This window comes from Atractosteus spatula, chromosome 4 (assembly GCF_055471065.1).
Source record: "Atractosteus spatula isolate fAtrSpa1 chromosome 4, fAtrSpa1.hap1, whole genome shotgun sequence".
Taxonomy (NCBI): domain Eukaryota; kingdom Metazoa; phylum Chordata; class Actinopteri; order Semionotiformes; family Lepisosteidae; genus Atractosteus; species Atractosteus spatula.
The window spans coordinates 16,058,027-16,083,798 of record NC_142709.1 but is presented as its reverse complement, the minus strand read 5'-3'; the positions used below and the strand labels follow the sequence as shown (position 1 = coordinate 16,083,798).

The following is a 25,772-nucleotide window of genomic DNA, read 5'->3' as shown; positions in this document are numbered from 1 at the left end:
CTTTCTATGTTCTGTAGGTATCACAAGTTTTAGAAACTGAGGTGGTAGAGATAATGTAAGCAGAACTGCCAGAGAACTGTTTTTTATGCCGTTAAGCTAAGCATTGACTTTACATGGTACAACTAAAGAGGTGGATGGTCACTCAGGGTATTTCCCACATACATGGAAGGTTAGAAAGTGAAGAGTGAAGGGAGAACTCCACCTCTGCCAAAACAGCTCACTTTACAGTTTGGAGAAATGTCTGGCTTCCTTCATTTTCTATTGGGTTTTTGTCCCTTTAAAATTGTGCAATTTCCACAATAGGCCTGTGGGAGTGTACATACAATCTAGCCATGCTGAAGTATTGACTCAGGCTCTTGCTACATCTGGAGTGAAAGAGTACACAAACCACACTTGGCCCTCTGAGTCCAAAGATCTGCTGGCATAAAACGTGTCTTACTAGGGTCCTGATGAGGGGGAAAATAACGCTGAATTCGGTATTTGTTGAAAAATGTTTTTGCTTTGTTTGGGTGAGTTCCCACCTTGCTGGGTTTTTTGGGGTGGTGAAATCTTTGCTGGTTTTATTTGAGTTCTAAATTAGTTTAAAAGTGTAGTAAAAATGCAAAGAATCCCCCCCCCCCCCCCCCAATTTGATGAAACAGACTTCTGAGAATAAAAGGGGGCATTTAATTTTTGCATGTCACTTGAATGTATTAATTTCTCTGTTTTTTGGGACCCTAGATCTATTGCTGCCCTCATAGGAACTGGTGGACTCGGGTCACTTAATCATTGCTGACTGACTGCAAATCAATGATGAGCAAATCAGGAACGAACCTGTTGATAAATACTGATGTGAATGATGCACTTAAGTTTAAAGCTGGCACTGCGTAGGAGGAGCAAGATGCCTGCACTTTCAGGAAACGGAATTAATGATGCACTGTTATTTTGTTTCTACAGCATGACCCACATTCTGTGGATTAATTCATTGTAAAAGCCAGTTTAGTTTACAAAACAGTATAACAGCACTTACAGGCATTTGCAGAATAATACAGTAATTTAGAAGAGAAAGCTAGTTACTAGTAACTTGTTGACTAGTGAAACGAGAAGTTTGAGATCTGAGCTGCTTGTGTTAGCACGATCAGCAAGGGCTGGATCATAGGATCTGGAGGTGCAGGTTCAACAGATGGGTTTGTGCAGAAGGTAGTCCTGAAACTTAATGTAGAATTTCTTCTCCTGGGTTTGAGGTCAGCCCATTAAAATGCATGCAGCACTAAAGTAGCTGAAGGGTTGTGTGCTTCCACCTGTTGACGACTGTGGGACACAGCTTGCTGGAGCAGAAACTCGGAACAGCCAGGACAGCCCTGGTCTTCTGTCCAGTCAGGGTGAATCAAGTGGGACTGGAAGACCTGACCATGAGGGCTTTTTATCAACTGGACCCTGCTGAATCCCCTTTGAAAGATTTTCTTGATTCCTCTGCAGTTTATTTACTGATACATCCTGCACATTCAACTGAATCTGCTGCATGTGTCGCCTGGAATGCTGGCCAGTAGGCTCAGATTCCTGGTGAGAGGTGATGAGAAGTTGTGGCTGTCGCTCTGCAGTATGTAAGCACATTGCTTTCCAGGGTGGGTTCATGACATTCCTCATGCTGCTCACTTTTCATATTGTAAGCAGGCCTTACCGAAAAAAGGTGTATATCCATGTAAATAACATGATTAATTGAGTATGGGATTTCTACCCTTAACGTCTTATACATTAAATATTGTCTACAACATGAAATGCCCCAAATCACTTGTGTTGTGATTAGAAGGAATCATTTCCTTAAGGGCTGGTCTTTTCTAGACTGTCTTGGCTACACTTCTGTATGTTTCTCACACTAAATAATTTTCCACTCCCATTAACTTGGTATAAAGTCATTATCAAAAACTAATTGAGTTGGGGGTTAATGCACGTTTGTGATATGCATTTTGAATAGCATGTATTTTCAGTTCTGAATGGACTGATTTCAGGTTCTTGATTAAAATGTCTCTGCTGAAAACGTAAAGAGTCTTGCAAGCACTGACCAACATTTTTTGACCAGTCCATTTTGGAGTTTTCTGTTGCATCTTGCTTCATTATACGTGGGTTTGTACTTGAGCAAAAAGAGGTGATGGTCCAGTCAACCCACTCAATTATTTCCTCTCAAAACTTGGGTCTTGTGGAATAGATAACTGGTGGGAAGATTGACTTACTTCATAAAACCTTATGGATCTTCTACAGTAGTTATTGAAATATGTTTTCACTTGAATGACATTGATAGTTGGCTGTCTGGTTTTAACCAGGTCTGCCTTCAGAGACACTCGTGTTTTTGTCCTAATTTTGTATCTTTCAGGAATATTTCCCATTCGGTCATCCTGTGAAATGCATCACCTAGACCAATTGTTACTTCTGATTGTGGAAGACTGATATAACTTATTTTGCGATTGGATTTTATTAGCGTATACTATTTGTGAGCAATAAAACGGTTCATTTCAAACTGTATTGAACATAATTCACCTTTTTTTCTCAGGTATTTCTAATTCTGTGTTTTGAAGTCAGGGGTGTTGTCTAAGCAGTACTTCAGTGGTTGACAGTGTTTTGGTAATTTGAAAAACACCGGAAGAATGCAAATTATTTTATCTGGAAGTCTGGTAAATCTTTCTCGTTATTGTCAGTCCTTTGCAGCTGCGAGCAGAACGCAGGAGCTGGTCTGTCAGCGAGCGATAGTGGCTTCAGCTTCGTTTCTTACTCTGTCAAAGTCAGGCTGCAGGGCACCCTAAGCCCCCAGTAATGTTCATAGACAGCCCACTGGGGGGTTGGCACTGCCTTTTTGATCGTGTGATTTGAGGAAGGCCTAAGGCTGGTGTGTGTACAGGCTTATTTAACTTTAAACTCTCAGCCGCTGGACATCCATGCATCTTTTGGAAGTGACTTTGATTTTGGACCTTTCGCTGAGCAGCAAGAAGCTAGAGCTGGCCACCAGGCTTGGCAAGTGTCCTCTCTTCCACATGGTGCTGCCGGGAGATGTGGGTGTTTCAGAAACCAGTTTAATTGCAGGCATATCCTTTAGGATGGCTATAGGGATAAAATACATATCAGCAGTCCTTTATATGCCATTATTTATCACTGTAGCTGCTACATGTAGGGCCAATTCATCTGGATCTCCCCGAAAAGGGATTATATCTGCTGTTTGTTTTTCATCGCAAATTCTTCAGACTCCCTTACCTGGGTGCCATGACGTGGAAGCTTGGATGTCCAACATCTCTACTTAACTCTTTCAGAAAAAATCCAGTAGTATTTTATGTCAGTATCTCTCACCTTCCTGCCAAGGACCGTCAAACTACAGTGTGCTGTTAAGATTAGTTAGAAAAGCACAAGCCTATTTCTTTGTTCAGCTGGGTTCGGGGATTGCTGGTATAAAGAGTGCCGAAGCATTCCTCAACAGTGCTATTTAATGCTGGCAAAAAACTGGTTTGCTTTACTAGACTGGTTGTGCATCTAAGGCTGTATGGTACTTAACAAAAATACTAGGAATGTATGTATTCTTATGCCCATGGCAGGCCAGTAAGAAATGGTCGGTAGCTTTTATTGTGCGCCGTTTAATGCGGACTGTTAAAAGCGAATTCGAAGAGCGCGTGCAGGATAACGGAGCCAAGCCGGCTGGTGGTTTGCTCGCCATTTCTCCGCAGAGTTTCTGCGGGCGGACTGCGATGCAAGGCAGGCATTCTAATCCTGTGATTTGTGCTGGATTGCGTGTGGTGTGTGAGCCTTTGTCCCTGCAGGCAGTCAAAGAGAGAGAGAGAGCGAGTTTCTCAGTGATCAGTAGTGGCTTCGCTTCAAAATAGGATTTGCATAATACTCCTAGTAAATAATCAGGCCTTTTTTTAGCTACTGGCTACAAACTGGAAGTCTGAGACCGAGGAGGGGGTGTAGCTGTTTATCTCCAGAGCTGTGGCTGGTTCTGTAGCAGCATAGAACTATCCTTGACCTGTAGTAATCTAGTCATTCCTAATGAATCTTAAACGAATGATTCTATGCATACAGTAGAAATCGCGTATAGCGGTTTTTCAGATACATTTTACTATAATAAAATGTTCTTATTTTCTTTAGCTCTTATTTTGAAGGCAGATGTTGCAATGGATGTGGCATGTACAGTTTGTAATATACAAATGAGTATTCGAACAAGCATTTGTTTCGGATTTTGTGTCTCTCATCGTACATGTATGCATGTATATGTGTATCCATGCACATATTCAAACAGGCAGTAAAAGAAAAATTAAATGTCTGCGTTGCCTTTTCAAAGAAGAGAAATTTGGATGTTAGGGGTTCCAGAGCCCATTGGGAGGAGAGGTTTTAAGTTTGCCGATACCTTCAAATCGCCCTGTGGCTGGGGCCATGTGACTTCTATATGGACTGTAGACCATGGTCTCTACACCACTCTGCGACTAGATGACAATGTCAAAATAAAAGTTTGAAATGAATCGTGCAGAAACAGTGCCTGAATTCTGCAAGGCTTTTTCGAAAGAAATAACCCTCTGAGCCTTCAGGACTTTTTTCTATTTACTTTATCATCAGGGCTTTGTTTGTACTCAGCACTGACACCTTGACATCATGCTCTTCAGCTACCTCCTGCATATTATATGAACCATTATTTTTTAATATAAGAGTGGTTACAAAGGTGAGGAGGCAGTTTGGCCCCTCCAGCCTGTTTGGTAGGCAAAGAAGCTCACTGGGGTGAAGAGCTCATCCAGCTGGTTCTTGAAAGAAGGCAGGGTTTCCACTCGAACAACACGGCAGGGCAGACTGTTCAACACTCTCACACCCCCTGGGGTAAAAGAAGTGCCTCTTGTTCTTGGTTGCCATGCCCTGCCAGGCAGTTTCTGCCTGTGGCCTCTGGATTCTGTTTCTCTGATTCTTCTAAAGAAGTCCACTGGGTTGACTTTGCCAGTACCCTTGAGGATTTTGAAAACTTGTATCAGGTCCCCAGGTAGTCTTTGCTGTTCATGACTGGAAAGGTCCATTTCCTTCAGTCTGTCGTTGTAGGATTTTCCCTTAAGCGCCTGAATGTGTCTGGTTGTTCTTCTCTAGACTGATTCCAGTGCATGATCTTTTCTGGAATGCGGAGTCCAGATTGGTTCACAGTCTTCTAAATTATTACTATTAGTATACCATTAGTCCAGTTTTAACATAACATCCCTTGATTCAACTTGAACCATCCTGACCATTTTTCTTCTGTTTCTACATCAACTGCAAACTTGACCAGTTAATGAACTACAGTGCAATCTAAATCATTGATGTATTTCAGGAACAGCAGCGATCCTAGTTCAGATCCTGGAACTACTACACTGATTACATCACTCCAAATTAAGCTTTCACCCTTTTAGCTGTACTGTTTCCTTCAATGCCTGATGCCTGTGATTTGAGAATTATTCTTTCCGAGGGACGTTTTTGTCCGAATATTTTTCCCTGCTATCATTTAGCTGTTCTTCGTGCATGTGGCAAGTAGACTTTTGAACAGTTCCACTGTAAATGCAATAGAAATACATCATACTTTTTATTAGAACAAATTATGTGTTAGCCTCATACAATCATTTCATTAATTCAATTTTTTTGATTCAACAATGGCACCCTGTAAAAAATAGCTAAGCAATTAGTGAGCTAATTGATCTGGGAATTACGACCATTTCTTGAAAGAAGCAAAGATATGAGTTTCAACAACACGGCTGGACAGCTTGTTTTAGACCACTTAAGCCCTGTGTAAAAAAACTGTTCTCGCTTTCAAAACCAGATAGTTTGTTTCACTGTGGATTCTGCTCAAGTCCACTGGGTTGACAGTTGGTCCCTTTAAGGATTTTGAAATGTTATGAGTATTTATTTTTGAATGTCTTTCTTAACGAGCTTGTGACAATTCTTTGAATAAGCAGCAATAGTAATGGACACACAATAAGTTAGACTTCTATTGCATTTAAGGTTGTGATATTTATTTATAGAACTAAAATAGAGGGTCTCCAGTGTGGAAATAAGATCTGTGGATTTAGAAAAGTTTGTTCTTGCCTTGACAAGTTTGAATTCTGTGAACAAGTAACACCAGTAATGGATACACACACATGATATAATGTGGTGTATTTAGACATTCAGGAGGAGGATTTTGATAAAGTTAAGACTGTCAAGTTAGGGCTGGCACACAAAGGGTTGGAGGGGTCTGGAACAAGCTACCCAGCCATGTCGTTGAAACCGATATCCTGGCTTCCTTCAAGGAATAGCTGGATGAGATAATTTGATCAATTAGCTACTAAGTACCAAATTGGTTAGATGGGCTGAAGGATTTCCTCTTGTTTCTCACTGTTCTTGTGTTCTTGCTTGAATAAAGTCCCTTGTTCAAGACTTAAAAGGTTAATTTCTTTTAACCTCTCATTATAGGACACTCCTAGCCGGGTAATTTGACTGAGGTATTTTGGGCTGTGGGGGCTCTCTTGTGTGAGTGCATTTCCCTTCTATGACTTAAGGACATAATAAACATTTGACAGATGAACAGAGGATGTTCAGAATCTCACCTCTGTGCGCAACTTCTTTCCACATCATGAGTCCAAAGCAAGACATGCGGTGGTTTTATCCATCTAATCAGGCTGTACTTGGCGATGTTATCCCCTTGAAGCTTAATCAATTCCCAGGGCACTTTTTCAAAGCTGTGTGATTCAGAGGAAGGGTTGCAGCCACACTGTGAACTCGTTCTGAGGTGACATACAGGTGCCCTACTGTTTTTCGAAAGCCCGTCGGAACGCAGGGAAGTGTTTTTATTTTTCGGAATAAACGAGAGGAATAATTTCCAGCCACAGCCTTGCAGCCGTCGCTTAATCTTTCGTTGGTGTTGGATTTTTTAGCCAGCCAGTCACCTGTTGAGAGATTTATTTGGAAGTGGAAAGGCACGCTTTGTTTTAATTACCACAACCAGTGACACAAAATGCCGTTTTTTTTTTCCCCTGTGTTATTGGAATTAGCTGGCGCTTTTTTCGGATCAGAACAGGATTTTCAGATGCAGGATCTTTCAGTCAGAAGGATTCCTGTGAGCCTCGGCGCTCTGCTGTGGGCTGCTGGATGCTAGTCATTTGAAAGCAGGCACTGCTGCTGTTGCCATAGCGATTGCACCCTTCCACTCTCGGCTGTGAGGTAAGGTGCCTTTATTTTGCCTTTAAGATCCTACGGATCCTGCTGGCTTTCTGTTTTGTGCTGGTGGGGAAAACCAGGAAATTTAATGTGAACCAAACGGCAGAATCTTACTTGATTTGCAAACTGGGAAAGGGGATGGTTGCAAAATTTCAGCTGATGAAGGTTGAAACTGTTCTTTGGTTGTATGTTACCTATTGAACTTAACTTGTACTTTACACTAGAAATTTAACAATTATTCTTGACTGTAAGTGTTCATGAATCTGCAGTTAAGCTCGATGCTTTATGTAGCAGTCGAGATTCAGAAGTCATCAAGCGTTGTGAATTTCTGTGCTAGGTCGCAACTGTAATTCTCATATAGATTTCATGAAGACTTTCTCATGTTGGTGGCGAGATTTGAGTTGCTTTTATTGGACTAGGTTGTGGTTTCACAACATCCGGTGTTGTCAGGATCGTTCTCCTGCCTGTTCATACAATTGTTTGCAATAAAAACTTTTGAGTATTTTTACATTTTGATTGTCGATTGAAGATACTCTAAAGGAAAGCAGGTTCTGTGGACAGGGAAGGCTTGATAGAGAAAATGAGTGTTGCAGCAGGCTTTTTTGTGTTGAGCAATCCATGTTAAAGTAATGTAATAGGTCTATTTAGGACCTAGTCGAACTCAATTGTGTAAATTCAGTGATATTACTGAGGCCATCTCCGGTCTCTCTAAACTGCTGAGGATCTAATGCAAGACTGTCTACATTTGATAAGAGGGTTTGGAAAGTTGGTGTCTTTGTTATGCTAACGTAGTCCGATCCTCTGAGCTTTGGCTTCCATTTCTAGAGGTTGTCAGTGAGGTGACAGTCATTCCATCTTCTTCGTCACTCTCATTCTTTAACTAGCTGCCCATAATAAACTTACTTACAATCAGTCAAGAATAGTCATTCTGAAACATTGAATCATGTTTGCGATAAGACTGTTGCAATAAGAATGAGAAGTTTTTGATCCTCTTCAGGAGTGACTTGGACCATGCAGTGAAGCACTGGTTGGTGGCACATTATCTTGATAAATGTGAAAATGAGTTTGGTGTTTTGCAAAATTAACATATTATCCGGTTCATGTTGGTAGCACTGTCCTTGAACACTACTACTGATTTAGTAGAGGATGATTCATTCGAAAGATGTCAGGTAGGAAAAGTTGATTAAGTACATAAAGACTTGTATACCACAATATATGATAACTGTCATTTGCAGTTTGTGATTTGAAATCTAGTGTAGTGGTCTCTTTGAAACTCTGCTTTACCACTCAGAAATGCCACTAATGAGTTTTAATTTTTCCCTTGACTTTTTTTGTGAAGGATGTTGACTGACTTTCATACCAGCCAGTGGCTGATAACAGTGAGCTGATCTAAACAGCAGTCCTACACATTTCGTGGCTGGCTCTAAAACGGTTGTGAAGTTTGTCCCGGTTTATCAGGTTTGGCCTTAGTTTGACACAGAGCAAAATCAGTTGTACAGTTTCTGAAAAATGAGGCTCATGGATCCCATAAGACGAACGTGAGCGTTTGTGTTTGGCAAGGTCATGCACATACATCACGGAGAAAGGGAGTTTCAGCGAAACAGGTTTTGTTTCTCTTTTCATAAAAGCTGATGTGCGCGTACATCAGAACCCGGAGCCGCAACTCTTCCGGTGTTGATACATTACACATCAGGACCGAGGAAAAGTTTGTCTTCTGTCGCCAAGGACAACCACAAGGTTTCAGGAGGATGATCCCGGAAAATCAGCCTCTCTGTATTCTGACCGGCAGCTCCTATTACCAGTACACAACATGTGCTGGCAGGACTTGTCGCAGAAGCTGGAAGAAATCAGGACTAAAACTTTTTTTTGTGCTATTTTTTTCATTGGATAAGCATGTTATATGCAAGTCATTTAAATCAATTTGCGTGTTTTATTTCACTGTAGCTATGAAATGTTCTGTTTTTAGTTTCAGAAGAATGTGATATGCCGGTATCGGTGTTGGTCTGTCACATTGGGTGTCTGCGTCTTGATACGCTGATACCGGCTCAGAAAGATGGCTTGGCGTCGCTCACGGGCTCTCAGGGAACCGAAACCGGGTTGGCCAAGTGCCGCACGTGAAGTGGTGTGTAAAAAAAAAAAACCCAGCAGATGCAGTATAAAAGGTGACAGCTGTATGTGTCCATGTTTGTCTGGCTTCTTGTAGTACCACTTGGCAGGCTTCAGGGGGTGCCCTAATGCCGGCCGGTAACGGGATGTTTCAGCCCAGCCGCGTGAGCACTTGGGATACTCCTGTAAACCAGTGTAACGTGGCTGGTTGCCACGGGCGACTGAGCAGTGTTTATACCCAGGATTCACCGGGGCTGAAGCCAGTGGTTTATTGGTATGTGTTGTGTACATTTCAAGTCTAAATGCTCAGGTGACATGAACAACCCAACATAACCCCCCCCCGATATTCACCCTGTGACAGTCAATGTATTGACATCTTTGGTATATGTGAGCAGTTGGTTAAAATTGGTTGTTACATTCCTACGTTGCCGAGACCGGATGTAGATGATGGATTGAAAAGGGCTGTTCCTGATGGTGACATCTGACTGACTTTGAACCACTACTGTAACAGTGTTTATTTGCGAGATGCAGGATCTGGTTTCTCATAAGAACAAATAATGTTTAAACTGCTGGCGAATTTGCGCATCCTGCAACAGAGCGCGCAGCCACGCTCTCGTTATTGAAAATGTGAGCGGATCTCGCTGACAGCAGGGGTGTTTCTGCAGAGGGGGGTGCAGGCGGGTGGAAGAAAGGCTGCAAGTTGATAACGAGACGTAAATAAGCCCTGTATTGTCACACAGGCTCGATGGTGTCTTGCCAGGCTGTTGCTTTGAGCGCTTCTTGATGGCGACATTGTCAGCCGCCTTCACGACCAATTAGTCGGCCGGGACTGATACACGCGGGGCTTGACCTCACCGCCGAGGCAAAGCACCCCCGAGAACAAAGGAATGCACAGGCGCTGCAGCCCACGGGGCAGGTGCCGAAAACGGGGGGTGGGGGGGGGGGATGTGACCGAGGGGCGGGGGAGGGGGGCTCGAGCTGCTCACTGCTGCCCAGCCACCCATCCTGGTCGCGGGATTGGGGGCTGCGGCGGTCCTGTCGCTGCCCTCTTGGCAGACCTGGAGATGTCCATTAAACTCGGGAGCAGGAAACAAAGCCACCGCACTTCTGATCCCTTGAAATCCTCCCTCCAGCTTGTGTTCCGGCCTCAGTGCCGCCTGGAGAGGAATACTAATTTAACGACCCGCGATGTCGGCGGTGCAGGAATGAATCCCGTTGAGAAACCTCTGCCTCCATGGGAAAACAAGTTTGCACACCTTCCTGTTTTTAGAAGGAGAGGTGCTTAACGTATGTAAAGGCTCCCACCTGAGACTCTGGGAGATGCGTACAAGGACAGAAACCTTTCTGCACTGCTAGAAACGTCCTCTGCAAAAATCTGACTTCTTCTTTTTAGATTCACTGGCAACAATCCAGCAGCGAATAAGAACAAAGTACACGATAAAGTGATAAAGTAACACGGGATTTACAAACTTTCGCTGTTTGGTTGGAGACCGAGGGATATGGGCAGGAGTAACGGACTAAAGAAGAAAGAGGTATTGCAAGATGAGACTAGCAAAACCGCAAAACATGCTTTCCTGTAAGCGCAGTGTTGGACGAAAACAAAACAAAGTGTAGGAAATGGTAGGGAGTATTGACTGCTCTATAACATTTTGAAATGTGTGGACAAAGTTTCCTGTTTGTGAAGCACCATGACAATTGCATTTTAATTTTTCCTAACCAGATTGAGTACGTCTGTTCATTTTTTAGGTCTGAAATATAACAAGCAAATGTTATTTTCTCGTGAGTTTTGATTAATCCTGCCCACTTTTGCTCAGATACTCAGAATCATACAATTGATGCTGGAAGTGAAATTTTTTGGTTGAAAGGACAAAGATAATTGTCAGCAGTATTCTTTCTAAGCAGTGAGTCATGGGCTTCTGGGATCACTGGTTTGTCTTAATTTTCCGCTGACGACTGGACACCTGTAAAAGTTGCCTAATTCTAGCCGTCCTTCAGCCTTGGGAAACAGAATGTAGATTCTTCTTGGACAGCCAGAGTCCGTCCCCTTCTTCCCACAGCTTGGCAATATGTTAACATGAGGAACAAGGGGGACAGTAGTAACTGGCTCTGCACGGGCCTTACAGAGCACAGGGAAGCAGTGGCTGTACAGGAGGAAAACGAGCATGTGGTTTTAGCGCAGCTCCCTTATGACATAAACATTTGTTTTCCTTAGGCACAGCTATTGCAATTTAAAAATACTTTCAAAATTAATACAACTAAATGAATACACAATTAACATGGAAAATACATGAGCCGTAGAATCATCTGCTTTTTGAACAAATGTTCCATATGACTAAAACTAAGATACACTTCAGTTAGATGTGCAGTTACAGGCCATCTCTGTCTTGCAGTCTTTGCATTACTTGAACTGTGTAGACATGATTCATGATCATAGGAATCTTTAAATGAAGATTTTTCTCAACATTATAAAACATGCAAACATTTGTAATTTGGGTGTTTTATTTTTTAACTCTTTATAATGGAAACAGAGTGATTCTGTGCCAAAGTATTGAAACTCTAAGCTGTTGAAGTCAGCATGGTGGAGTACACCATGCTTGGCAGTGAAACCAGGAATTTGTAGCATTTTTTGACTGCAGCAAATGGCTGGATGAGATCTATGCTAGAAAACACACAAGCTCCGTGGTCCAGCTGCTGTGCTCTCATTTTGTAGTCTTTACTTCCTAAAGGCCTGGCTGTCCAAAAGGAAGTTAGAAGTACAGGCGGCAGTGGTGGTGTGTAAAGAAGGGGTTTCCAGTTCATAGCCAAGTCGTGTGTACCTGGAACAAACCACCCAGCTATGCTGTAGGTCAATTTCATAAGTTAATGGATCCAATTAAGTCCAAAATGACCAACAGTTGTGCTTGAGAGCTACAGGGTGTTGGTATTTTTATTTCAAATGATTTCTAAATGACTTAATTGTACAAATTGCCTGCTTAAGCAGTCAAAAGGAAGTTGTTCCATATGTTTAGAAACGGATGATTCAAGGATGGCCTGTACAGTCTGGTGGATTGTGTCTCTACAGCAGTGTTAAATATAAACCTCTACGGCACATGTCCCCCCCCCCCCCCCCCACCCCACACGCATGCTTTCATAGTCAAAGCATAGTCGCCTTATTCCAGCAGGCATCGATGATGGTTAAACAGAGCTCGTGCTCACTCACTCTCAGACATTCTGACTGGGTTTTCTTCCCAGTCAAACCTGAAAACAGGAACTCGACCCTCACGTCGTTCCCGCCTGCCCAGTCTTCGACGAGGGCCGCTGATCACAGGTGGGGACGCTAAACATAAAACGAGGCACATTGGTTGCTCAACCCAGCTAATCATTATCAAAACAATATTCTGATTTCTCACTTGCTTTTTCTGAAATTTCGTGTGTGCAAAAAAAAAAACCATTGTTCTGCGGGACTGTTGTGCATGTTCTCAAAACAGGGATTTAGATCACAATTTGAGAAAAAAGGAAAAGATTACCTGTGCTTTAAAAATAATTAAAAGCAAAAGAGTCGTCCCCCCCCCCCCCTCCACCTCAAACAAGAATTTTGCAGAGGTATGCCAAAAGTTATATTTATAAAATAAATATGGGTGCTTGGAGCTTTCACCCAGCTTTGTGAAAACCTAGATCTTTCAGAGACCTCAGTATAATCCGGAGTTCATATCAGTTCAAGTACATCACTGCATTCTTTACTTTTCGTTCTTTGTAATATCTTTTTTGGTATAACAAAAAATCCAAATTTACTCGGAAGTGTCTTTTCAGTAAAAAAAAAACCATGCACTGCATGAATAAACCGTATGCAGTTGTACTCTGTAATGCAAACAGGTGTGTAATGCCTATTCAGGTTGTGCACTTTGAGAAGCTGAAATGATTTCCAGTCTCCTTCCGATGTGTTAATACAATTGAGTTCTTTTAAATGCATCTAGTGAATATGAGGACGAGTGATGTTTCAAAATACCTTTGCATCTGAGCAAGGGCTATTTTTGAAATTTCAAAAGCAAATGCATAAAAGGAAAGAGGTATTACAAAATGTAACACAAAAGATTGATTACAGATGGCTACAAGAAAGTTTGAGTTTTTTTTGTGTTGAATATTATAGTATTATGAAATACTCAGATATGAAATATTTTCACTTAAGCATATGCCTGTGCAAATTAATTCAAAATACCGTAGCAAGCAAGACCAGTACTGTAAGTGGTCTAGGTCTAAGGCCCAGTGGCGTAGAAAACCTGACAATAGCAGTGGCTATTCCCTGTTTATTCTTGGTGAAATTCTCCTGCGAATGTTTGGAATAGTTTCACAGTAAAAAAAAAAACACTGAGCGAAAGTGTTTATACCTTGGCCCTTGCTTCAGTTTTGAACATTTGTCTGATTTCATTGCGTCAGATGCTTCCATGGCACGTAAGTTTTCTCTGTCCTTTTTTTGGGTCATTTTGACTCGTTGCGGTATTTGGGCAGTTTGGAACCCGTCCTACATATTTTCTTGATTGTGATGCACACAGACAGTGCAGCTTTATTTTGTTGTTGTTGTTGTTGTTTCTCGAGACAATGTGGGGTTGGAACGTTCAGCACCAGCTGTGGCCTGTTTGTCTTCCATATGCCAAACACCAGTTGGCATTGTTGAGCAGAATTAGCCAGGGCTGTTTGTGATGGATTTGCGAGATGGGACAGGGCCGCATGACTGGCCCTAAGCATGTTGAGCAAAGATGGCCTGGCAGTGAGAGCAGCCGTCGCTGACCTCCATGTTCAGGAGGAAAGGCTATGAGGAGCAAACCTGTCTTGTGACTGCTTCGCTGAGCTAGAGGGCCCAATGAGCATTCTGTACGTGCGTAAGTGTTTAACATTGGCTGCTTTCATGTTGTGCTGTTAATGTTATTTCATTTGGCTGTTTCTAGTGTGCCCGAGGGATGTGAGGGCTCCTGGGGAGAGACCAGGCACACGCGCAAAGAATGCTGGAAGTGCAAGAAGAGAGAGCACATTTCAGCAAGAAAGAGCGAGTGAAGAAGGAGCGAGACGAGGCCAAGGACAGCCGCGAGAGCCGCAGCGCCGCCCACAGGAACCCCCGCGCCGTGCAGAAGGCCCACGCCAGCCCCCACCAGCACTTGAGTCACCCCTCTGCCTCCCTGGGATCTCCGTCAATGCATTCCAGTAACCCCAAAGTGAGGAACTCCCCATCGGCAAACACTCAAAGGTAGGCGAAGTCCAGGTTTCCGCTCCGCCCGCCGGCGGGCAGCGTGTGCGCTTCAGAGCGCCAGCAGTGCCGAGCCGGCTCACGGGTTACCAAACCCCCCACTTGGAAGTGGCTCCGAGCTCTCTTATCGTCATTTGCAGTCTGATCACGGATGCAGAAGTCGACATTGTCCTGGAAAAAGTAATTTTTTTTCCTTGATCCTGATGGTTTTGGCTTCCTCAGCTCCTTGAAAGGTCCCGTCCAACAACATGACGCATCTGCACAAGCAGCAGTTAAATAGGGTGGCTCAAACAGCAGTAGCTGGAACCCCTGAGCGTGGCTGATTTCAGGCTAATGCAAAGCTTTTCTTGTCTTCAAGTTTCGCACTGGGTTTTTAAAATGGTGTGATGCATACAGTATATACGAGAAAATCTAAAATGACACCACTTTCCTGAAGATATTTTGCGTTGCCCATTGTGCTATTGAGCCGAAATTAATCAACTTTGATTTCATGATAGTCCATTATGTACTATACTAAATAAAGATATATTTCATTTTTATTTCATGGAAATATCAGACCTATTTTGATTTTCTTATATGATAGTTAACAGTGATGAACAATGGCGAGCATTTTACATAATCTTGGACAGGTTCCTGGTTGAAACTAACAAAATTACTTTCAGTGCTTTTGTTTTCCTGGGGAAGAATATTTTTAATATGTGGTTTTTGAGCGTCTGAAGTTGCTGTTGGTACTTAATGTGAACATCCCTTGAATTATTCTGAAAGTCTGTAGACTGTTTAGTTCAAACTTGGATTGAAACAGTCAGCTTATCTTGTCTTTCCTGTTGGCAGAATTCCCTAATACCTTCACCTTCAGGTTATCATCATGTCTGAGATAGTGGCTTTGCATATTATAGAAATTAACTGATAATACATTGCCAGCAAACTCTACTGTTCTATAATAATATACTTCAAACCTACACATCTGTAAAGGTTTTTTAAAATTGAGATGTAAAAATTGTATTTTGTGCATCAGTTGTCTTGAATGCCTTGATGCTCACCTATTGTTGACCATCTACAGTACAATGTGGGTGCAAACACACGTCTGTTGGGGAAATGCATTTCCAGCACCCCTGTTGAATATCCGTCAGAGCTTATCTATTCGTCTGTTTGTCTGTGTATCTGTGTTTAGAATCACCAGTTATTTGTTATAACCACCTAATTTGGAACAGCCAGTTGTTTTTCCATGTCTTGGCTCAGTTACAACTCAAGTGTCTGCACACATGGGAGAATGAGGAAGTAACAGACTCCTCCCTCCTTCCTGCCTTTGAGCCAATCATTATTTATCATTATACACTTATTTATCATTATACATCGCAGCCAGCACAGCCCCGTACCAGAGGCTCAGTGCCGATTGGAGGAGAGAAGTGTCCATTACCAGCATCACCACATGGCCCCAGGACGTGGCCAGATAATCCCACACACTCAGTCACAGTCAAGCAGTGACGTGACCCAAGCTTGAACCCATGATTGTAAATCTCAGCCTACGCTGAAGCGAGCTGTTCTACTGGTTAACCTACTTATTATGTCTGTTGCTGTGTTTTTACATGAGTTGTCAGTTCTGCCTTTCAGAATTTTGCATTTAAAAGATGATACCGTTAACAGTGCTGTGAGCTTCAATCCTTACATTTTTCTAACCACTTAATCCGGTAGAAGGTTTCAGGGGAGCCGTAGCCTGTCCTGGCAATCAGTGGGCGCAAGGTAGAATACACCCTGGACAGGACACCAGTCCATCACAGGGCAAACGCTAAGGCTAGTTTTCCCCAGGAGCCAAGAAACTTACCCGAATGTTTTAGGACTGTGGGAGGAAACAGGAGCACCAGAGGAAACCAACTCCACAGAGATAGTGGCCCAGGAATTAAATCGAGGCAGCAATGCTAACCACCGCACCATGGTGCTGCCCATAACTGTGATGAAAAGGAAAACAAAAACTTAAAATAACTGCAATTCACTAAGCCACCATGAGCGATTTGTCAGCTCTGCAAATTACTACTTGGTGTAAGGAATGTATGTAGGCAAAAAAGGTTTTTCTAAGAAGGAAAAAAAAAGTGTTTCAAGAGAGATGTCTGGATAGTATTCACCTAGCAAATCCTTGGTGTAGTGTTCTGAACTAGGTCATATTGACCAAAAGCTGTCACTTTGCTTTGAAGGTTTTTGATATAGAATGAGAATTACTACAGGCCAGTTAATCACCACCTTAAAGAATAATATAATTATAACGTGCATGACTGCCTGTTTTGGATCTTGCAGAAAAACAGTTTTGATACCTCTTGGGTCCTCATGTAGGTTTATCTTGCCATGTGAGTTTATGTAAATATCCATGAGGGTATTGCAAAAATGAATTTCCCCCTTGGATACAACACCAAGGTGCATAACTGCAGTCTTTGAGATTCTTCGGGATTTTGCTCTGCCTGTTCAATGTTGTTAGGACTGGAATCAGCACTCCTTAAAGCAATAAAGCCTCTTTTTAACATCCTGCCTTCCTCCATGCTGTCTCAAGCCTGCTAGTATGCAACAGAGAGTTTTTGTTTCATCAGGACTAGTAATTCCTGGTTCTGGTGGCGGTATCTAATGGTAAACAGTGAAGGCTTGTCAGAATGTAAGTCTGTTGCCTGTAAGTGTTGATCATACACTTCAATTCAACACATTGGCTGACCAGGCACCATTGACATCAAAGTGCTTGATTATGGAGAAGCTAATTTAGATGGAAAAGATACATCCCTACAGCAAACTCAGAGTGGCATGTCACAAAGTTGATCACTATCAACATTCACGTTGAAATCCCAGTCAACATTTCAGTGAAGAATAATTCCAATTAATCTACTTAAAAGTCTTTTTTTTCCCCAAAATTTAAATGAATGCATTTCAGAAATATCTTTTTACCATTTGTAATAGATCTCCATGTTCATTAATCATGGGAAATTAGTCACATTGCCTCTTCAGTAATAAGATTTTGCCAATAATTACAGAAACTCACTGGGGCAATGTGCTTTATACCTTCATAACCTTTCTCTTGTCCAGATCCAATGAGACACTTCCAAGCTGCAGAAAATACAACAGAAATGTTAGGGTGCTTTCTAGTTTCTTTAGATCACCAGAATGTAGGCTTTGTGTCCATCTTGTTTCCCTGTGATGACAGATGTGCCCCCCACCCCCTCCACACGCTTTCTTTACCCTTTTCTGGATGTTTGTTGAGTGTCTATAGAAACTGAGGTGCATTTCCAGAGACAGATGGGCTTGGTAGCACTGGACTACTTTGGTGAAATAGATGTAGTCTAACTGCAAGGTCTGTTTGTACAGGACTTAATCTGGAGTTATAGATTAACTCTTGCTATGTCAACAAAGCATAAAAAAAGAAAATGCTGAAGATGGAGTCTTTTTGCTGATTTTATCTTCACACAAAATGAGTTAATGTTGCTTCAGAGTGCGTTTTGCTACTACTTAGTCTAAAAGTCTGACACTTTTACCCAAAGCAACTTTCATTTTTCCTCAGCTTTCATTTGCTGGGTATTTTACAGGAGCAATCTGAGTAAAGTACCTCAATCGGGGGTTTTACCTGGGATTGGAACCCTCAACCTTCCAGTTACAGGATAGCTGCCCCAGAGCCCTGCTTCCTGCTCCACGGCGCCACCCAGTGTTTTAAGCTGTTTTGCTTTGGGGTGAGGAGCTCGCAGGTTTTGTAGTGGGTCTGTGGCTGTCCCCTGGTTTTACAGAAAGTGGTGCCAAGGATGAGAGAAGTGAGCCCCAACATCTGCACATTGTGGAAGGGTGCTCACTTCACAAACAGCTTGCAGTCAGCAGAAAAGAAGTTCCAAATTAAATGTTAGCGTAGACATTGGTAATAGTAGAAAAAGAAAAACGCAACAAAACCCCGTGAGGTTATTTTTCGTTTGGGGGTACAAAAGATTTCCTGTTCAAGTTAAAATGGATTATCTACTTGTGAACAGAAGACATATTTTGTCCTCAAATAGCATGTGATGTGAATACATTATGTGCAAAAAGAATCCTCCTGACTTTACAATCTTCACTTAAAAATAAGGTTATTTTATTTATTTGTGCTGACTAAATCTTCAGTATACACAAAGCCTATCCTTTCTTGTTTGTCTTAATGTGATAAATCTAAATTTTATTAAACGATTCATAAAATAGCTTATATGAAACCTGCTAAGATTTTTGTCCGTTTAACTGTTTGTAAAAGTGGTAAATTCCAACAGCACATACAGAAGAAAGAAACGATACAAGACAGGAGCAGTGGAAATTATGCTAAACTCTATTCATTTATAACTGATAACAGTACAGTTACCAGTGGTTTTATAGTATGCCATTTATTGCTGTGGAAATGTCACTTTTGTCACCTTTTAACTATTGTAAGTGTTCCTTTATGAAAGGACTTTGGTGTAAAGTTAGTGTTGTTATCATACTTCTGTATCCCCAGTTTAGCATTTTCGGTGCTTGCTGGGGTGTGGGTAAGAACAGGCTCCATACACAGTGGGCAAAAGTGAAACTAACTGGGTAAAAGAGAGATAGCAAGTATATTAAAAGCAAGGGCTTCCTCATAGGTGTGGTTCGTAGGTTAATTAAGCAAATGACATCCTAGCATGCCTAGGGCCATAAATAAACATGGACAGGCCTGATTGTCTATGATGACTGCAAGAGTGACTCCTCAGAGACTCTGAAAGAGGGGTGATTGCTGGGGTGTGTTTAGCAGGTGATTCAGTGACCAAGATAGCTGCTGATGTTTCCCGATGTTTCATGGCAGCGAGGACATCCGAGGGAAGGGGTCACCCAGACTTTCTGGGTACTCACTGGTACCCAGAAAGAGTAATGTTTGGAGGAAGCGCGTACTCCAGGGTGTTCACATCTGTGCGGTTATTCGAGATGCAAGGCACAACAGATCCAGCTGACTGCCGGGTTCAACCTGGGGTGCCAGCAGCCAAGTGAATCGAAAACACCCTGCTGAGCGAGATGCCAGTTTGCACAGACCAAACCACTCATCACACCTGGCAGTGCACGTCTGTGAGTCCAGTGGTGCAACGAGCACAGGCAGTGGACCGAGCTTTGGACAAGTCCATGTGGGGCACCGGTCTGAAGACCTCTGTAGCCTTAGTGCTTGATCCAAACAGGGAAGGGTTCCAGTGGTTCTGTAATGATGTAGGGTGCGTTTTCTGACATGGTTTGTGCGTAGGCAATCCCCTTGGAAGGCAGAGTCAATGCTAATGTCTATTTAATGGTAGAGAGTAATCATGTCCATATTCACCCTGTGTTGCGGCAGGTCTTTCCTTTCAGGAGGGGTGTCTTCCAGGTAGACAATCTCCCTCCCAGACAATATCACACATCCACAGAGCATGTGTGATAGCCCAGTGGTGAGATGAGCATGACACAGATGTTATTCGTGCAGTATGTCATGGCCTTCTCAGTCACCAGATCTCAACCCAGTTGGACATTAATGGGATATTCTGCAGCAGTGCCTGAGATTACAAATAATTGCAAGGGCTCCTTTCACTTGATTACATGTACAAGCTGCAGGCTCTTTATATTTATCCTTTGTTCCTTCAGAACATATTTGCAGTAAGTACATCAGCATAAGCAATTGGTGTTTTTTGATTCCGTGCTTTTTAAAGAGGCATAACAGTTTTAAGTCTTCACTCATTAGTTTTGATGGCTTGCATGCAGGTTTATAGATATCAGGTTGTCCTCAGTGTAATTTTTAATGCATGTCTTTCGTGAGTACATCATTGTTTTGCTGTGTAATTTGAGAAGTGGGATGCAAACATTAAACATTGTGATGAACGAGCTGCGGCTACACAGCCTTTTCGAAATGCAAAAACAAAACAGATTTAAAGCGAATAATCTTTGTTTTGGAAGAAAGTGCCGACGATATCATTCTCCTTGCAGATTTTTGTGAGCACTTAGATGGTGCCGTCCGTTTTTATTTTTAAACGTATAAGTCCCCGGTTTTTCTCTGCTTCTGATTCTCCTCCCCTGTCAGGAAATTTTATCCGAGCTCACTCCTCCCTGCTGATATGATGACCATTTAAGTGTCCTGGGGCTGACGAGTCAGCTAATTCAGCCTGAAATGGGGTACAGGATCCCCAGAGCAGCAGGGGTCACAGTTTTTGGGGTCCGGCTCAGGGTTGGATATGTCATTGGTCCACCAGGGAGAATGTTAGCGGTGATACCAGTGAGGCTTCTCCTGTCCGGCACAGTGGAGCTCGCAGTGTGTCAGGGGGATAACCGGCCTCCGTGCACGGGCCTGTCTGTCTGTTCTCACTCTCCCTGCAGAGAAGGAGAGACATTAACTGTGTCGGAATCGGAAATATTTAGTGTCGCGCTGTGAGGGCACTGAGCGGTTCCGAAGATTGGAAGCGTACGTGAATCAAAGATTTCATTTCGGAAAAAGAGCGGTCATGCCTCCACATTAGGGCGTTTTGATGAATTTGTCAAACCAAAGCGCGCACTTTGCAGTGCTTTTTGACACTGTATCCAGATCCTCCCAGCCTCCTCTCAGATGGGGATGCTATGGGATTCTTTGATTTAGAGGCTAATTGCTGATGGGAGCAAAACTTCATTCATCTCTTGACAGACGATCGGGCTGCTGACCGTTCACTGCTCTGCCAAGCCCCCAGAAACTAAGCAGAATTGCCATGATTTATTTTTTTATTGCTAGTCGAGTTTGAAATAATTAGGTGTCCAACCGACTGAACTTGTGCTGGAAATGAGGTGTCCATTTAGTCCCTTTAAGGCAATTATCTCCGTTTTCTGAACTCAAGAGCTGCCACAGGAAACTCATTTGTTCAGGGCAAGGCAGAAGCACTGGAACTGAGAGAGCCTGTATTCTTGCGCTGAGCTCGAGGAGGTGAGTGTCCTGCAATAGTGTGTGTTTTGTAGCAGCTGGCTGCGGTGACGGCTGGACTGCAGTTTGTCATCCCTCCTGTACAGAGCTGGCTAGCTGGTAGAGGAGGGTCGTCTGGGTTGTGCACAGTTAAAGGATAGGATGTGACTTCATGGCCTAGAGCAGCTTGTGCTTCCAGTTTGAATCACCAGACATTAGCAGGCAGGCAGGCAGGCAGCCTTGGGCGTTTGCTGTCTCTTGTCTATTTAGAAGTCTGTGGGGGGGGGAACCAGCTCTGCATCAGCCAGGCTGACCAGTCGTATTGATATTTCCTTGAAAGCAGAGAAAAACACTGCTTTGAAAACTAAAGACCCTGTGCTTTTCATGTATCATTTTTTAACTTGCTGTTTTTTCCCCCCATTTGCAGCAGTCCAAAATCTAAACAGGAGGCAATGGTGCGGTCACCCCCTGTGATGTCTCCTTCCAGTGCTGCCCAGATGGACTCCAAATTGCCCAATCAGGGAAAGCAAGGTGGAACGGGTGGCCAGTCGCAGCCTTCCCCCTGTGACCCCAAGACACTGAGTGGGGGCCATGCTCCCAAGGGGCCACAGGGAACAGCAGGCAGTCTGGGACTTAAAAATGGACAGGGCCTGAACACAGGCAATGGGGCGAAGGGTAAAGCGAAGAGGGAGAGAAGCACTTCGGTTGACTCCTTTGAGCAACGGGACACTGGTACGCCAAACAACGAGTCTGAGCAGAAAGGTAAGCCGAGATCAAGCCTGCACATTTCCTCGATTTGCTCTTCTGCACCTTAAATAGCTAATTAACGTTGAAATTCTCCAGTTTAGGTAACATGGTTCTTACCGATTTTAAATTCCATCGCAGAAAGGAAGGTTTTTATAGTTTTGACAGTTAACCTTTTCCTTGTTGTGACTGGTTATGTAGTACTCGCAGCACCGGCGTGCTTATATTCAAGTGTGATGACGGTCATCTCCAAAATAGGATAGAAAGTGTGGTTTTCTTCTGAAGCAGAGGGCAGAACGCACCGCTTTATGCAAAGGGTCGTGGGAGTATGGTACAAACCTATCTAGCCTCATGCCGTCTTTCCAGAAACAGCGAGATTGCCTGATCAATCTGCTCTCATCCTGAACCTTTCATATATTCTTAGTTCCACATCTGGGAGGGCTGCAATTCAAGCGAATAACGTTTTTGCCTTTTGTATTTTTATGTGGAAGTTCCTATGCATCCTGTGGGAGCACAGAAAATGGCGTGAAATAAAACCGAAATGTCTGACCTTGCCGCAGTTTGAAGTTGCATTGGTTTTGCCTTGAGTGGCTTGTTGTTTTCGGTTTGCCACGCTATACTCGAGGGCTGTCAGGGGAGTGCCTTTATCAGGCTTGTTGCTGTGTAATTGTACATGTGTGTATCCTGTCCCCTTTAACTTTAATGTAAGAGAAGCACCTTTGTCTCAGTTGGCTACTCAGCTGAGTAAGCCTTGTTTTGCTCTTTGGTAAACAGGGAGTATTGAACGGGGAGTATTGCCTTTGATGAATGTAATATCTGCTCTTGAGCATAATTACTGAAAGTATGTAAGTGGGTCTTGTGCTAGTTAGCAAAATCAAATTAGGAGCCTTTAAAGGAATGTTTAATAAATACGCAACTGACTGTGTAATTTATACACTGCGCAAAATATGCGTTTTAGCTGTGTGTATATAATTGATCAAAGAGGGTTAGATTCAGTGTGATGGTGTTGTGGGCTCTGTGACCCGGAAGGATTATTGAGTTCTGTGAGGAATCACTTCATGGGGTGGGGGCGTTGTCAGATCATTCTTGTGGAATTGTTGATATCACGGCAGGTTGTTAACAGTGCCGCATTACAGTACACGCATTGCTAGAGGAGTTTAGTGGTTCCTTTGTAATTAATTAATTCTAAAATAGAATGTGATGCAGTAAACTGGCTTGATGGTTTTAACTATGAATTATCTTGCAGATACCTGTGGATTAAAGAGATCTAAAATATCCAATATAAGCAGTTCTAAAGTACAAATTATTCCTGTTGAGACTACCACCAATCATTTCACCAGGAGTTGGCATGTGAAACTTGCCAACTCGACTATAAGTGAGGTGATGCATTAAATGTCCCCACTGTTTTCAAATGCTCAAATATATGGAGTTCTTGCCTTACAGGTAAATATTTGAACCCTGATACTTTCAAGGAGAGTCTCACTGTTATGAATGGAACCTTATGTGCTTCATTTAAAATTATTCTATTTTCTATATAGAAAGAGAAATGAGTCTGTTCCATTATTACGTTTCCATGAAGCTGGTTTGTGTTTGTACTGAAGCACAGGCTATTTTCTCATGAACTTTAAAGAGTTACAGATTGTTTTGTCTTTTCAGTGGAGTGCTTAGGGTGGGGGGGATATGCAAAACGGGGTGTCATGCGAGTATAAGCATGACCAGAGTGAAATTGCAAGTGTCACACACAGTCAGATCATACAGTATGCTGTTGTGCGATGTTGCACAGTACATGGCTGCATTACTGATTAGGAACCAGGCATCACAACTGGAAAAACCCCAGAGTGAAAAGAGAAGACAATTTTTTATTTGGAACTGATGATGCACCAAACCAATGTGTAAACAGCAATAAATGAAAACGAACGGTTTTCTGAGAAGTCTTGTAAGTTCAACTTTTGCTCTTCCTCTGTAGTGTTGTTGGAAGGCAGTTGGGATAGGTGGACTGGATGGCAGAGCGTCAGAACTTTTGCCTCCGATGGAGCTCAGCTGAGAGAGAGATTTAGAACATATGGGGCCAGTGGAGACCTTTAAATTGTGGAAGTCTGTGGGCAAGAGATATGTGCTTGAGTAAAGATTTCACTTCCCTGTCTTATTAGAAGTGACTGGTTGGTTCTCCTTTATTTTATTCTTACCATCTTCTTCCAGCCTGTGAGTTTCCATCTCCCTGAAAAATTCCACCAAGCTAGCTCTCCAACTACACCATATTTAACACTCAAAATGGCAGAGGAGTGCGAAGGACAGCCTTTTGGCTTCTGACTGAGGCCGGACAGGGACCTAGAAAGGTGTGTGAAGTTAAAGGACAGACCAGGAGCTCCTGTTCCCTTCTGATCTCGCTCCTCCTAAACACAGCTGATAGAGTTTCAAGGACTGCTAGCACAAAGCCAAGCCCTCAGTTGTTGCTTTGTCGTGCTGGGCAAACCAACCTGAACCCGTGCAGCTGTGTGCCGGGAGGGGTAGGGGGTTGGAGGGATCTGAACTGAAGCTGCCTTAATGTGATTGTTTTCAGGAGATCGTTGGGAAGTGGGGAAATTAAAAACCGCTCGGCTCTGTGGCAAGGGTTCTTTAATTACCACAAGGAGTTTTAATTGTATGGTGTGGTTAACCGCACAGCGCAGAGGAGGGAGGGCCTTTTTTTGATAAATCTCATGAGGCTGGCAGCCCATTTCCTCCAGGCATCACTGGGTATTTCTTAAGGTCACGTCCCTGATGTTGTTGTTCCTCAACAGAGACATTGTCTTGTCAATATTGGTGACGGGGAAAGGAAATCAAACTTTCGTGTCTACCGAACCACTGCAGCAGAACTAATACATAAAAATGTATTTTCCTTATAGATTTGCAGAGGGCCTGAAGAGCTGTAATGTGTCTTTGGCTATTTTTTGTGTCTTTTGTCTAAATACGATGGTATTTGTGTGCGGTGTATTTTCTGCACATAGGGCTATAGAATGGTGTATATACAGTGCACAAAGCTGATATGATTTCTTTTAAAATAGTTGTATAACAGTTTGTGTCTGTACAGGCATTGCTTGGTAAATGGGGAAAATGTTGAAAAATCCTAAATTTACCCTTTAACACTCACAGTTGCCATCTCTTCAGGAGCTGATCGATTAAGTCTCGGTGTGGTAGCTTTCTCTCTTATCATAAACAAGTGACGAGTATGTTGAATAATCACTGGTTCTCCTGTATTAGAAATCAAAGTTACACAAACAGGAGAAAAGTACAGCAGAGAATATCAATTCGCAGTTGGAAGTGGAATGTTTGTATAGCAGATCTGTGTACTTTAACCAGTATTTACTTGCCCAGAGATCTCTGGCCCCACTCTCTGAAGAGCTCACACAACACCTCTGCACTTATGGACGGCCAAACCACAGTCTGTGCTTTCCATTTTGAATTGAACTGAAGAGAAGCACCAGACCATAACGCTCTTTGAAATAGTAAAACGACCTGGTTGCTGGGCCAAGAGCATGACGCTTGCAGGTGAATGGTATGTGATCGAGTCTAGCTTGCCATGGGCGATCTAGGTAAAATGAGTGTTGAGCTTATTTCAGCATTCAGGCAGTGCCCATAGAATGAAAGAATAAAATTAAAACGCTTTAAAACTTCTCTGTCAACAGTTTGCAG

At 42.8% G+C, this 25,772-nt stretch overlaps 1 protein-coding gene across 1 annotated transcript in view; it reads left to right on the top strand.

The window, feature by feature from the left end:
• The window catches only part of bcl9 (BCL9 transcription coactivator), an 80,695-nt gene that overhangs the window by 41,002 nt on the left and 13,921 nt on the right, over positions 1–25,772 (top strand). The window contains exons 4-5 of the mRNA XM_088912641.1: positions 14,190–14,485; positions 21,784–22,118. Coding sequence (XP_088768767.1) covers positions 14,244–14,485; positions 21,784–22,118 — 577 coding nt within the window. The 5' untranslated portion in view covers positions 14,190–14,243. The remainder of the gene's footprint in view (positions 1–14,189; positions 14,486–21,783; positions 22,119–25,772) is intronic.